The 15,139-nt window shown below is 37.6% G+C and overlaps 2 protein-coding genes across 4 annotated transcripts in view; both read right to left on the reverse strand.

Annotated features, from left to right (window-relative positions):
• Positions 1-4,546, reverse strand: part of LOC115411856 (dedicator of cytokinesis protein 9) — a 112,424-nt gene extending 107,878 nt beyond the window's left edge. For 2 of the 3 annotated variants that reach the window (XM_030124080.1, XM_030124079.1), the window contains exon 1: positions 4,086-4,545. In XM_030124080.1, the coding sequence (XP_029979940.1) occupies positions 4,086-4,202 (117 nt within the window). In that variant the 5' untranslated portion in view covers positions 4,203-4,545. Of the gene's footprint in view, positions 1-4,085 lie in introns of all 3 variants that reach the window. The other variant, XM_030124081.1, reaches the window with a different exon arrangement.
• A 3,297-nt stretch (positions 4,547-7,843) lies between these two features.
• LOC115411829 (FERM, ARHGEF and pleckstrin domain-containing protein 1-like) overlaps positions 7,844-15,139 on the reverse strand; it is a 79,618-nt gene continuing 72,322 nt past the window's right edge. The window contains exons 21-27 of the mRNA XM_030124036.1: positions 14,984-15,073; positions 14,658-14,740; positions 14,161-14,273; positions 12,199-12,362; positions 9,496-9,603; positions 9,116-9,267; positions 7,844-9,029 (exon numbers count right to left, since the gene is read on the reverse strand). Coding sequence (XP_029979896.1) covers positions 8,948-9,029; positions 9,116-9,267; positions 9,496-9,603; positions 12,199-12,362; positions 14,161-14,273; positions 14,658-14,740; positions 14,984-15,073 — 792 coding nt within the window. The 3' untranslated portion in view covers positions 7,844-8,947. The remainder of the gene's footprint in view (positions 9,030-9,115; positions 9,268-9,495; positions 9,604-12,198; positions 12,363-14,160; positions 14,274-14,657; positions 14,741-14,983; positions 15,074-15,139) is intronic.

A 15,139-nucleotide genomic window follows, 5' to 3' on the forward strand; every position in this document is an offset into this window, starting at 1 on the left:
GGAAGCGAAATTTACAATGAACATTTAGTTGTTTTTTCTCAGCAGGCACTACGTCAATTGTTTTGAAACCAAACATATATTGATGTCATAATCATACCTAACACTATTATCCATACCTTTTCAGAAACTTTTGCCCATATGAGTAATCAGGAAAGCAAACGTCAAAGAGTGTGTGATTTGCTGAATGCACTCGTCACACCAAAGGAGATTTCAAAAATAGTTGGAGTGTCCATAAAGACTGTTTATAATGTAAAGAAGAGAATGACTATGAGCAAAACTATTACGAGAAAGTCTGGAAGATACTATTAAAGAAGAATGGGAGAATTTGTCACCCGAATATTTGAGGAACACTTGCGCAAGTTTCAGGAAGCGTGTGAAGGCAGTTATTGAGAAAGAAGGAGGACACATAGAATAAAACCATTTTCTATTATGTCAATTTTCTTGTGGCAAATAAATTCTCATGACTTTCAATAAACTAATTGGTCATACACTGTCTTTCAATCCCTGCCTCAAGATATTGTAAATTTTGCTTCCCCACCCTGTAGTTTGACCCCTGACCCCATGATAAGAAGCAGCACAAACAGTTAGAAACATCTGACGTGTTGAATGGTATAAAACATCAAAAATGTAATATAATAAATCTCATATTGTCTACCACTTTGGTTATAGTAGATGCTTTACCTTGAAAGTTTTGTTTTGAGCGCGAAGTATTCTCCATATATCCATATTGGATCTTAATACAGTGACTCAAAAATACATGTGTCGTCATTAGAGGTTTACAACAAACCTAATTCTGGCTCAAGACCTTTGCACAGTACTGTAAATATATGCCATATTTAGAAAGAACTTTCTGAAAGTGAATATAATCTCCTCTCTTCTGACCCCTTTGACAAAAACAGCAATTTTATTTCACAGAACACCGGAGTAACTGTCTCGGGTATCTTGAATGTTATTGTATGACTTTAGGTGGTTTATGGTGAACTGATCAATGCAGCCATGAATCGGAAACCTCCATATTAAACTGGCAAAAAGTACTGTCTGACAACAAGGTAAATATTAAACAATATTAAAACTGAAACTTATTTTTTAGGTGACAAAAATGCAACCTTTTTTTTTACTGCAGTATATTGTCTAATGTCTAATACGGTGCAATAATGCCATGCTGCTGTTTTGCTTTGTTCTTTTTGGTAATGTTTGGCTGCTTTTTTATTGTCTTTTACTGTTTTTACTCTTTTGCTTGTTGTTTTAAAGGTGTCATATTTTGCTAAACCCACTTTTTTTAGTCTTTGGTACATTTATTTGTGTATTTGGACCCTAATAGTTCAAAAAGTTTGAATTTGAACCCTTTGGGTGCTGCAAAGCTATCTTTATATTCAGTGGATTTCTACAACCTGTTTTAATTCTTGCTTAATTTGTTACGTCTATAACTTGTTACATCACGACATTTACACATATAAGGTCTAGACTTCTGAGGAACATTTCTCTGAGTACGACATAATTGTTTGTCAGCAGCAGCGGTTGTAGCCCATACTAAAAATATGTCCAAACTTCGAGCCGATTACCTAAAATGTTCAGTTGCTGGTTGAACAGGACAGAGCAGCACCGCCAACAACCTGGAGGGGGTGGGGTATGAAGTGGCTCATTTGCATTTAAAGGGCCAGCGCACAAAACGACCTTTTCCGGTGTCATTACTCAGAAATAGGGTTGAAGATGGACCTGTGGAGTTGAATTAATGAAGAATTCAGACCCAAGCATAGCATTTACAGTTTATGTAGACCACAGGGAAGTGTTTTAAAATGCATAATTCCATTTTAAAAATAGCTAAATATCACTCCTTTAACATTTAATTTATGCAACATCCTGCACCTTTTGAGTGAGACAGCCTGAAATAATTTCTTTTGGGAAACTGCAATGACAAATTAAGGTCCTTTCGTCCTTAGTTGGGGTGGGATCTTTCTGCGTGGAGTTTGTATGTTCTCCCTGTGGCTGTGTGGGTTCTCTCCGGGTACTCCAGCTTCCTCACACCATCCAAAGACACGGACTGATAAGTCAATCAGTTAATCTAAATTACCCATAGGTGTGAATGTGAGAGCGATTGGTTGTTTGTTTCTATATGTCAGCCTTGCGATGAACTGGTGACATGTCCAGGGTGTACCCCACCTTCAATCATAAGTAGCTGGAATAGGCTCCAGCGACCCTAGTGAGGATAAAGCGGGTTCAGAAAATGAATAAATGAATGTCCTTAGTTTGCAGTGACAGTATCCACACAGGCTTCTCCAAACTGTAGGTAAAGCACTGACTAGGCCTGAGCTCCTCTGACAACCCATCTTCACTGATATTTATATGATGTTTGTGCAGTTACTAAAAAAATAAATAAATCACAAGAATCATTTGAGCTAATGCAAGCTGTCAAGTTTGTCTTTACAAACTCCAGGTTTTCTGCTCTGGCAACTTCCTGTAATGTGTCATGGTGCAACCCCAGCTCGTCAAATTCAGAGCTGATGACAGCCTTCAGGGAGCTAATAGTAGTGTTAGCATGTCTGAAGTGTGAAGAAACAGAGGGATGGCTCAGCTGAGGGTACTGGCCTATTACAAGTCTCTGTGCTTTCTACTCCAACAATAAACAAAGAGGCTCTGCTCAGGCAGTGTGTGCCTTCACGAAAATGCACAAATTGTTGGGAAACGAGGACAGCGGCCAAGTGCACTTGACCGGAAACCATAGTTTAGAGTTTCCTTACTGCCATTAGATAGTGCATGTATGTACTATGCTGTATGTTATAATCTATATAACAGCACACAAAAGGGAAGCAACATTTGTGCTTCAAGTGAAAACATTAGAGTGGGAGCCAGAATAGATGACAATCATATACAAGCTCCTCTTTATGTCCATCAAACAGATCCCTCTATTCCTTCTCTGGTATTCACATGTTTCATGGAGGAATTAATTACAGACAGCGTTCTTGCATACAGTCACATTCTTGTCCCACTGAGAGGCTCCCGCAAACACTTGAACTCAACAATACAACCATACTGTTACTTCTACAGCTCACATATCTGCCCATGTGTCTGTGCCTGCGGATAACAAACCAAACTGAGTTAGTTCAGCTCTCCTAAGCATGTTAATTTCCCAATATGCATACTTCTATCCATATTTGTTCTCCTCCCTCAGGCATCTCTGGCCGAGCACCAGAGTGAGAATGAATAAATAATACGAAGGTGTGGTTGGATGTCTGGGATCCTGACTCAGGATTCCATTTCCCTGACAGAGAGCCTGGACGGTGTCCGTTTCGGTTACCTAGCAACGTCTTCCAGGAAAGTTGGAACAATCAGATGGAACACCAAACACCCAATGCACTCGGACAAAACAAAAGGGTTGACTCTTTTTCCTCCTTAGCTGAAGGAAACTGATACTTAGTGGGTATTATAGGCCCTCATCACCCAAATGTTGCTAAGTGGACGGTCAAATTCATCATTATGTCACTGTCACTGGACACTTTATATGTGACTGAAGCATGAAATTGAAGCCACATGCTTTCCCTTGTGAGAAGGTATTGTGTCATCTCAGAGCATCCCTATGAAAGCTGATGCCTTCATTGACATAGGGTACAAAACACCTTAACCAGGCACTGATTCTTTACAGCCTCTTACAGGGAATAAAATATTTAAGAAAAAAAAAAAGTTTAGAAAATTTAAAAAAAAGTTTGTAGCATTCTAATAATACTCAAAAATATACCCAGAAACTACAAGAAAGGTCTGATTACATTCAAGAACTATCCAAATCCATCCATCTGCCACTAATTACGCATCACATCCTCATCCATTCACGCAAAATCACTTTGTTCCACACTCCTTACGCATACATATGTCAACACCACTCACTTTACAATAAAACCTGGTTATTATTATTATTTTTTTTTTACTCCTTTTAACCCACATGTGCGCACTTCCAGCTGGTCTAAACTCAGCTGCGTTACTGAAAACAAGCGTAAAGCTGATGTTTCCCTGCTAGACACAAAGGTTTAAACAGGCATGACCCCTGTGGAATGGGACAGAAGGAGGGGTGGTGGGGTGAGGTGTGTACTTACAACCAGCACGGACGTCCTAACCACCTCAGAGACACTTTGCCTGAGTTCAGCCGCAGTGCCAGGTTTACCCAAGCCACGCGTAAATTTCCTGGTCTCTGGATGCGCCGGAGTTGCCATCGTTGCGCAACACTTTGCATCAATGACCGTCCGATCCACAAGTTATATCAACGAAATTTAGAGGCAAATCAGCCAGTTTATCCGCCTCTTCGATCCCCTCTAGTGCGCACCACGAGTTGGAAGCTGGGTCATGTTGTGGTGGTGTGGCTGAAGCTGCTGCTGCTGCTGGGTCACTCGCACTTGTCGGTCTCATAATTTTCGCTTTCAGAACTCAATATTAGTTTCATTTCGATTCATTATGGAGCTCTGCCTTCTCCCATCTGATTTATTGTCACAACAAAGTATCCTCTTGAGTTGTGTTTCATTGGTCGTCCAGCGCCAGACAGGAGGTGTATAATCTGGATGTCTCCGCGGCGCACTCCGCCCCTCACCGGCTTAAAGACCTGCCCACTACAGGCGGCTGGGCCTGGACTTTGAACACCAACTATATACAGCAGGAATGACGGAATGCCTATTTTCCTACCACCATCACAATTACAGCATGTTCCTAGAGTTTTAGAACATTACTTGCATGAACCTTTTTTGCAGAATAATCACAGGAAAAGTGGATTAACCCTTTCATGCATGAATTATGAGAACATTAACCCTTTCATGCACGAATTATGAGAACCTTAATCAAAATTTTTTTCCTGAGTGTTTTTATTCCTCTTTAGGCACGAAAAAAACAATGCGATTGAAAATTTTCTTCTGAAAAATAAATAAATAAATTTTTTAAAAAAATTAATAAATAAAAAAAAAAAATACATACAAAAAAAAAAAAAAAAAATCTTATGAACCTATTTTTCATGAAGTTACAAAAATGTCCACTCAGCTGGACACCACACGTTTAATTTTTGACGCACAGAAACATGTATTTACTGATAAATTGTGTGAAAACTATGGAGAGGGCTTGTGATTCTGGGGGTTTATGCTCAGGAGAGGTCTACATAATGTTACCAATTCATGTCAGAAAAGATATGTAGTGTATTAAAACTTTAATAAAGATATGTGTTAAAAAAAAAAAAAAAAAAACAGTGAAAAGAACAACAAAACCCATGAATCTACAAGAGAACAGCTGTAGAAGAGCTGTCCACTGGAGTGATCACTGTGCATGAAAGGGTTAATCAACATTTTTTTCTTTATTCCTCTTTAGGCATTTAAAAAAACAATGAGATTATTGTATTGATGCACTTTTTTTTTTTTTTAAATATAATTGCACTTTTATATAGTAGTATTTTAACCCTTTCATGCATAAGTCACTACAGTGGACAGTTATTCTCCAGCTGTTCTCTTGTAAATTCATGGGTTTTGTTGTTTTAGTTCCATATCAGCCAACACAGTGGACACTTACGCACCATCCCATAATACACTGACATTCATCCCATTGCTGTAACTTTGTAGTTCTTGATAAACCTGATCTGCACTAACATGTTTAAGTGTAAGTCAATTGTTATTTGTTAGACAAGAAGGTTTTTTTTTTTTTTTTTTTTTTGCATATTATCTCCATGAAGTGAGTAATTACTAGCATCAGAATATGTTAAAATGTGAGAAGACACCAGATTAGCAGCATTAAAAATGTTTTTATTTCATTGTTTTCATATCACTTTCTGATATTGGGTTTTAAACATGTTTCTTTACTTCAAAAATTAAATGCATGGATATTTTTGTAACTCCATAGGAAAAAAAACTCAATTGCATAGTTTTTTTCATGCCTAAGGAGGAATAAAAACTGAAGAAAAGAATCTTGACTAAGGTTCTCACAATTCATGCATGGAAGGGTTAATATTGATGTGTTTTGGTGTGTTTGTTGTGCTTGTCGAATGTATTTATGAGTGAATAGAATGTAGCATGAATGTTATTTGTATTTTTTTTTTTTTTTATGTGGGGGCATGTGCAATTTCATTGTATTTATTATGCAATGACAATAAAGCTTCTATTCTATTCTTATTTTTTTAATGAAGCTATTTTTCATGGAGTTGCAAAAATGTGCGTTTAATTTTTAAAGCAAAGAAACGTGTATTTACTGATCTACTGTGTGAAAACTATGAAATAAAAACATTAAATGCTGCTAATTTGATGTTTTCTCACATTTTAACATACACTACAAACAAAAAGTTATAGGTATTTCAAATTTTTTGGTCTATTTTTTTGTCAGTTGGGATTTTTGCACAGCGCTTTTTACTTTTTTGTGTGAATTTAATTGAAACACATTTTAAAATGACCAGACATAGTTTTATTTACAAATGGCAAAAATGACCAAAAAAAAGAAAAAAAAGAAAAAAGAAACATGCTTAACTTTTTGTTTGTAGTGAACTCCAATATTAGTCACTTCATGGAGATAATATGCAAAAAGAAAAGAAAAAAAAAAACAAACAAACTTTTGTTGTTAATTAGTCTAATAACGATAACAAGGAAATGATTTCCACTCAAACATGTTAGATTTGGTTTATCAACAACAGCCAAGTTACAGTAATGTTATCAGTGTCAGTGTATTGTGTATTGTGTATTGTGTATTGTGTATTGTGTTGGCTGGTATGAAACTAAAATAACAAAATCCATGAATATACAAGAGAACAGCTGTAGAATAACTGTCTACTGTAGTAACCACTATGCATGAAAAGGTTAATATCATGTGCTAAAAAAATTATAATAAATACTTTAACATTACATTACAAGAGATCAATAACTTTCATATATGAGTTTGCATTTGATTTTAAAGCTGCAACACTTCATCAGTAGGTGATATAAAGTTACACCACTACTTTGCACAATGGGATAATCATTAGACTATATTAAAACATACATAGACTAATGGAAACAATATGTGTTTTAAAATCAGGACAATTTTTCAATAGAAAAAACAAAATTTAACCCTTTCATGCCTGAATTATAAGAACCTTAGTCAAGATTTTTTCCTGAGTATTTTTATTCCTCTTTGGGCATGAAAAAAGATGCGACCGAATATCTTTTAATGGACCTATTTTTGGTGGAGTTACAAAAATATCCACTCACCAAGACGCCATGTGGTTAATTTTTGAAGCAAAGAAACATGTATTTAAATCGCAATATCAGAAAGTGATATACTGTGTGAAAACTATGAAATAAAAACATTTTTAATGCAGCTAATCTGATGTTTTCTCACATTTTAACATACTCTAAAGCTAGTTGTTACTCACTTCATGGAGATAATATGCAAAAAAAAAAAAAAAAAACTTTTTGTTTAAGAAAACTGTTAATTACAGTCTAAAAACAATTAGCAAACACGTTAGTGCAGATCAGGTTTACCAAGAACCGCAAAGTTACAGTAATGGTATGAATTGCAGTGTATGGGATGGTGCTGTGTTGGCTGATATGGAACTAAAACAACAAAACCCAGGAACGTACAAAAGAACAGTTGTAGAATAGCTGTCCACTGTAGTGACCACTATGCATGAAAGGGTTAATATATTATTGGTTGTGTTATGGTGACTCATTTTAAGGACACAGTTGTTATGGTTTGTCCTTATTGAACTTTGGATCACTGATGCCATCTGTAGGTCTCAGCTGTAAACGCACTCAGGAGTTGCTTAAATACAAAGTGCATTGAGTTGATTTGAAGTGGTGCTGATGAAAACATCCCTCCTGCACTTTACGCTGCGAAAAACCACAAGTAAACACATATATAACTTGGAGTAAGTTTTTTTTTATTGCTTTCATTTCCAAAGAGCTCTCTGTTGTCTGGAAAAGCTGCAATTCTAAGCAGAACTGAGGTTTTCCATCTCATATGCTTCACTGCAAAACCCTGTCAAATGCATATTTCCATTCATTTAGACCCATAAAAAGATCTAGTATCTGTATATGGGAAGCAGCCTAGTTCAGTGAGGGCAGCGGCTTGGAACTGAAAGTTTCTATTTTGTTTCACACATAATCTTTAAAGCTTTCAATTACAGTTACCTTCATAATACAATGATTATGAGCATGTCTCACATTTTCTCATACAGTTTAAGGGGAACTTAACTTAGAAATAAAGGGAAACTGATAAGTATTCATACAAGAAAGATACAACAAATAGGAATATTTACTTCACTTGAAATGTCATTAGTGGTGATGGCAGCTACCCAGGCCACATTGTGATCAAATCTAGGATTACGTCAATAATACAACAAAATAATTTCATAGATTCTTTCTCTTTTGACAATAACACATTGTGCTGGGCCAGAGCTTCTTCCTTTAAAGGGTGGCCTTTTATACATGATTTAAAATTTCATGGCATAAGGATAAACTCCTTATCACCACTGTGACAAAACTGCATTACAAAGTTCAGGATGCTGAATATAAATTTTGTTTGGCACTGAAGTTGCGGGACATTTTCAAAGCAGCCATTTTCAATAAAATGAACGAGTAGACAAAAATTCTGTGACAATGCGGTGACAGCTTAACCATCTACGAAAGAATACTGAAGATCTATATTAACATGTTTCTGCTGTAAAAACAACCAATGACAAAATGTAAAACCAGAAAGATAGGAAGTGGTTCAGACCATTAGAAAACAGTATAAAATGACATCCTTAAAAAGAGGTTTCAGAGTTGAGTAAAAATGCCAAAAAATGCAGTCTCTGATGCAGTCTAAACCAGCGGACATGTCACCATTAAAGCATTAAAAAGCACCAAATGTGCATGGACACATGTACAAATGTCCCAGATATGTGTAGAAAAGAAAAGCAAAGAGTCCAGGGTAGAGAAGGGCAGATGCCACCCAAGAACATGTGGAAAACAGGTGAGTCGACTCAGTGAGGATGGGACTCTTTGCTGTTCAGGACACGGGAGCGACTGGAGGGGACTGTTGCACTGCGGATCACCTCCATCCACCTGCAGATGGAGTAAGAGCTTATTTAGCACGACTTCACCATCCAGAAAATGGCAAATTCATGCTGAAATCATGCAAAGGGACGTACCTCTCAAAAGTGTATTCACTCTCTGATCGGAAATAGTACACGTGGGATTTAAAATGCAGTTTGAAGACGTAGTCCTTGTGGATGTTTTCAGACTCTGAGGGGATGGTGACTGAGTACCCGAGCAGAGGAAGGCTAGCCAGTGGATAATCATCCTGAGGAAAAAACAAAAATCATACATGGAAATTCAAAGGATTGGCTTGAAAACCTTGTGGGAAACATGGCGTACACGTTTGACATTCTACAGAGAGCTGTGATGGTTTTTAAAGATAGACGAGGGTAAACATTTTGCCTGGCACAGATAGAGGAGGAGAATGAATGTCGGAGAGGTAGTGGTGTATTCACTGGACAAACAGTGGGGTTTAATAGCGTATGTTCGTCACCTGGTGAGACTTGTAAAAAAACAAGCTGAAGTTGGTGAAGACCACCCAGAGCTTCTGCCAGCCGTTGCTGTTCTTGAATTTCCTCAGTAAGTTTCCTGACAGTTGGTTCTACAAAGACAAAAAAACAAGTTTAATTTTAAAACGGCTGAAATCAACATAAAACTATGGCTTAGACCTTACTTTAATATATTTTATCTACAGTATAGGGATTTGAATTAAGGGTACATCTGGTTTATATTTTATATTCCTCTTCTAGTCAACAAATGCCATTAAAAGACCAAACTGATCTCACATACACTGTCTATTCTGCAGGACATTTTTAGTACAGCAGCAAATTCACACTTGAAAGTAATACATGCACACTTCACTCCAATTTCAGTCAAATTTGTTAAAATCTCTGAGGAAAAACTACACAGTCTTAACCAGATTTATGTGCTGATTATGGACATCTCAACTACACAGTGATAATTTGGCAAATATTGGCAATTTAATGACATTTGTTACATAAAAAAACAAAGAACACACCCAGCCTTATCCTTTAAACTTATTCGACTTAAACTCAGTTTTATATATACTGCACTATTATGTCATTTTTGCTTATGATATACAAGAAAAAACATGGTATCAGACTAAGCTGGGGTCCTAGGGCCAAAAACAGCAAAATGTATGAAAATGATGAAAATAAAAAGCCTCTGCACACTTGAGTCTGTACAAAAATCTTTCTACTTGCAAACTGTCTGTGACGGACCTACTTTAAGGCAAAAGTGGATAAAGCAATGCAACAAATGGGGTTAGCACAGTGTTTTTCAGTCTTGGGGTCGGCACCAATACAAAAAATAACGAACTATTAAAAAAATTTCTGTAGCGTTGACAGAGACAATCCCAATCCATAACAGACAAACTGTGAAGCTGAAACTGAAGCACTGTGGTACTGTTTATCTGTCAAATGTTCATTGTGGTCGGTTTCAGATGCTGCAGCTCTTTCATAATTCATAGTTTGAGCTATTGTTTGTTCTGTATTAATTGTCAGCCTTGTAAATACGAGCTGGACTGACTGTACATATCCTGAGCAAGGAAAATAAAATTCTACCTTTGTGCAGTAATCTACACCTGGCTTTTCTGCCTCCATCCATAATAATAATATACACTATAAAGACTAAATGTCCTCTACAATTAACTTGTATTTGAAACATAGTATAGAAAACTATTACATGATCAAAAACAAATTAATTTTGATAAAAAAAATGTCTCTGTTTTGAATGTCTGGGGTTGCCAGAAATTTGTGATGTTAAAATGGGGTCACGAGTAAAAAAAGTTTGGAAACCACTGGGTTAGTAGTTGTAATTTTAGTCCACAAAACACAGGACTACAACTCGCTTGATGCTTCGCTACACAAATGCGGCAGATCAGCACAGGTGTCTTGCCTTCAGTCATTTCAGGTAATGTCTTTGTAACATGTTCCACTGCTACATCCACCTGCCAAATGTTTATACTTTGAGGAAAGTTGGTGAGCGAAGTTTGAAAATTAAGTGTGCAGAGGCTTATTTTCATTTTTCATCCAGTATTTGTATTTCTAGAATGTCATTTAGTATTTTCAGCTTCACTGATCTGCACAGTGTGAAGCTGAAATTTTGCCTCCTATGGTGCAGTTACACTAAACCCAAACACAGGGCCTCTCCTCTCTGCCTGATTCCTTTACCTCTAGACTTCTGCAGGATTCACTAAAGGAGAGGTTCTGAACACGGTACCAGCAGATAACAGACAGAGGCACTGGTCCCTGGCCACTGGGGGGCCCCACCGGGGGGGCCTTATTCTCACTGACTGGACTAGGGTCCTCTACCACGGAGGAACGCACAGACGCATGGGGAAAAGAGAGAGACAGAGAGAAAAAAAAACAGACAGGGAGGGAAGGAGGGAGAGGGTGAGGGAAGGACAGAAACACAGAGACTGAGTAGGTGAAACACAGGCATGCAGTGGCAGGGGTTAACACGGAGGCTGACGGAGTGTCCAGGCAAAGCTGTGAAGAGGACGTCGTTACAACTACAGAGGAAGAGCAGAACTAGATCAGGGCACAGACGGGGCTGCAGAGAGACTACTTCCCAAAACTGGATCCGTTCTGGCAGTGTGAGACGAGGACGTTTAGTTCATCTACGTACTGCTCTCACTCTATTTTTAGACGATCAGACATTTCAAGTGCCAGGGAAGGAGAAACAAGGTAGAACCACGCAGGAAAAGCCACAGTTTTTAGATTAGATAAGGACATCACGTTGGCTACTGTTAGCCAAAGAGAGGAAAAGTGGGAACAATATCCTCTGAGGCGCGGCAAAATAAACAGCTTTAACACTCTCTGTTAAGGCTGAGATAATTAGTCATCTGATCTAAAATTAGCTTAAATATTAAGGATGCAAATCAGGTGTAATTTTCATATTTTAACACTTTGCATGACAAATTCCCGAATGTTTTAAAACTGGGACGTTGTTTCATTACTTTAAAAACCTAACACAGTTTCCTACTTAATAAAAGTAAGTAATAAAATCCTGTGTTTATGAGCTCCCAGAATGAGTTAGAGGATACTTTTCCCACTGAAAGATTATCAGAGTGAATTAGGAAACAGCACACACTCAAAAACAGAAAAAGAAAACAGTGAGGCAGGAGGGGAGGGGCAGGTCTGAGGTTGAAGCTGAGGTTTGGTTTAGCCGGTACCTCCACAGCTATGCTAAAGTCCACCATGGACACACTGGTGTTCCTGTGCCAGCACACGTGCACCATGGTGTTACCACGGTGAGGGGCCGGCCTTTCCGTGGAGGCGTGCGACGCTGTGGTGTCGTCCTCAGACTCGGCCTCCACCGAGGAGTCCTCAAGGCATTCTGGGAAAGTCAGGAGGTTGTTACTGCTAGACAATGAGTAGGATGATGAGGGAGGAGGACGCTAAAACAGAAAGACTGTGAGATCATTCACATCAATGCACAGGTGGAATTTCAGAGGCTAATCATGTCTACAGTCACACCAAGAAACCACCACATTTGTACAGACTCAAAAATGGAAAAAAATGTTAACAATTTAGTGCAGTTTATTTTGTTGTAGTCAAGTTATTTAACTCAAAAAGATCCAAATATCCACCAGTAACCCAAAGAATCTACTGATCTAAAATGTATAATAACTTCTGATCCACTAAACCTATCAATACATGTAAATAACTGAGGTAAAATGCAGTTTGTCATCTTTTCATGGTCATCAGTTATGACCCATCTGGACTTTCAAAAGCTGAAAGTAGCTGAAAGTTGAAACACCGTCATCTTCTACAACACTGATTCACCAGTAAAACCCATGACAGTGGATGGAGGTGCTTGGTTTATGTTCAGTTAATGATATACTTTACTGAAAAAAGTCTCTTTTTCTGTCATTTTCTCTATTTTTATATAATAACCCTCAAATATAATATCAGCATGATGATTAAAGTACATGATCAGTAAATTAAATATCAGAAAATAACTGATTTTCACTTAAAAAATGCACAATAGAGTGGATAATACTATAATAAATGGTGATAAATCATTTTAAAAAGTTTAATAGAGTGACAAATTCATTTGGGAACTGCCACAAAAGTAGCACTGGGTCTTTATGGGTTAATCTGAGACATAACCTAGACTAGAATGTATAAAGACTGAGACATAAATAAGATCTTCAGGGGGTTGAGACCAAGTCAGGACCAAGACTAGACCAGATCGGAGCAGATACACCATAAAGGCATTATGTTCAGGTTCATTGTTCATGATAATATTTTTTCCCATCATCCCTTGTACCTGTCAAATAGCTGGTAAGAAACTGAAACCAGAACCATGAAACATGAAGTATATCCAGTAAACAGGTGCTAACATGTGTAACTAATATTTACTAAATTTCTTTAGATGAGGGGTGAAGTGATTTCTGGAGGGTTTTAGTCCAGAGGATGACTTATCAATAGATTGCTGAGTACTGATAACATTTCCACATTAAGTCATGCATTTCATTACATATTTTACAACAATCAAATGAAGCAAAAATTCGTAGTAGGAAAAATAAGTAAAAAATTGGTGCTTCACTGGGTCAAAACACAATATATAAATGTGTATAAAGGAATCAGGGGCTCAAGGACAGGGGCTGCCTGCATGAAATCATAAAGGGTAAAAATAACTATTGCAAAAAAGAACCTGTCATCTATGGTCAAAAAATATGAAGCGTAAAAATAAAAACAGCCAGAAACAAGTTCATGGCATTGTGATATAAAAATAAAAGTCCTTTATTACCTACAGGGACACCGTCACTAACATTTCAACTACACAGACTCTCATGAGGGCATCATGATGCAACAGTCCTTTATGCCCTTTTGTTTTACAACTAAGTATTTTCTTTTGGTCCTGTTTTAACAATTTCACTACATAAAATGTGCCCCATATTTCCTCTAGACTGCCATAGCTTCATTTCCAGTGAGGTTATTAAATTAATCCAACAACACACCGATAATTTACTGTGATCCCTACAGCTGTGGTCTTGAAATAAGATCTCAAATCCATGATATCTGAGAAAAATATGATCAGTTCCTTCAAATAGTGGCCTCGACACCAAGGCAGTTCCTAAATATTACAACACTATCAGACAGCACTGAAAACACATGTTGTGACTTACTGTTGTCGGTCATGTTACTGGTCAACAGGTCTGATGAAGGCCCATTACTGGTTTTTGCCATTTCTATCGCCACCTTTATGTCTTCCATCCACTTTTCCATTTCAGTCAAAGAACTAAAAAATACACATATATATAACATGCTTAGTATGTACCATGAACAGAAAGAAAAACACCACATTAAGTGGGACTGGTGATTAGAAATGATCCTGTTAACCACAATATTACACCTCATCAAGGTTTTGTTGCAAATCAGACATTTATTCATAGAGATACTACACAGAAAATATAGAGCAGGAAAATACCTCATGTCTATGTCTTTTTTTTCCCTAGTGAAATGTTTAAATAATATATACAGGTTGGTTTGTCTACTAGTTTTTTACTATTTGAGTGCAACTTGACAGAAAAAGAAAAGCACACGCTTCCACTCGTGGTTTATTTTCAGGTTGATACAGGGTGTCTGAATGAAAAACTGCTTTTTTTTTTTTTTTTTTTTTTACCTTGCTGCCACCACCACCGACTGTTGCTGTCCAACCAATGTGAAGGCGTGAGGCACACCCCACTCATCTTCACTCTCTCTGATCTAGAAGTTGAGCAGAGAGACACAGAAAAAACATTAGAGAACATCGGTATCTAGGACAGTATGGACCAAAATAGACAGAAAAGGAGGGAGGGAGGATGAAAAGGAAGTGAGATAGAAGGACGTGTGTAGTTGTCCTGGAAGTGTGTTGGGGTGGAGGCTGGGAGGAGCTTCACTTCAGCTGTTTGAGGAGTTTATTGGTTTTAATAACAAACTGATGACAGTCGCTACACATACAACACTTACTGTCATGCCCTGAAGCGGCAGCTGCCCGTGCACTTTGAACTGATTCGTCGCTGTCATCCCTCGACTTGTGTACAAAATGACGTCATTGAACTAACATGAGACGAAGAGAATAGATTATATCATTATTTGACAGTTTTCTAAACAAAAGCCATGCAT

The sequence above is a fragment of the Sphaeramia orbicularis genome, chromosome 21 (genome assembly GCF_902148855.1).
Source record: "Sphaeramia orbicularis chromosome 21, fSphaOr1.1, whole genome shotgun sequence".
NCBI lineage: Eukaryota > Metazoa > Chordata > Actinopteri > Kurtiformes > Apogonidae > Sphaeramia > Sphaeramia orbicularis.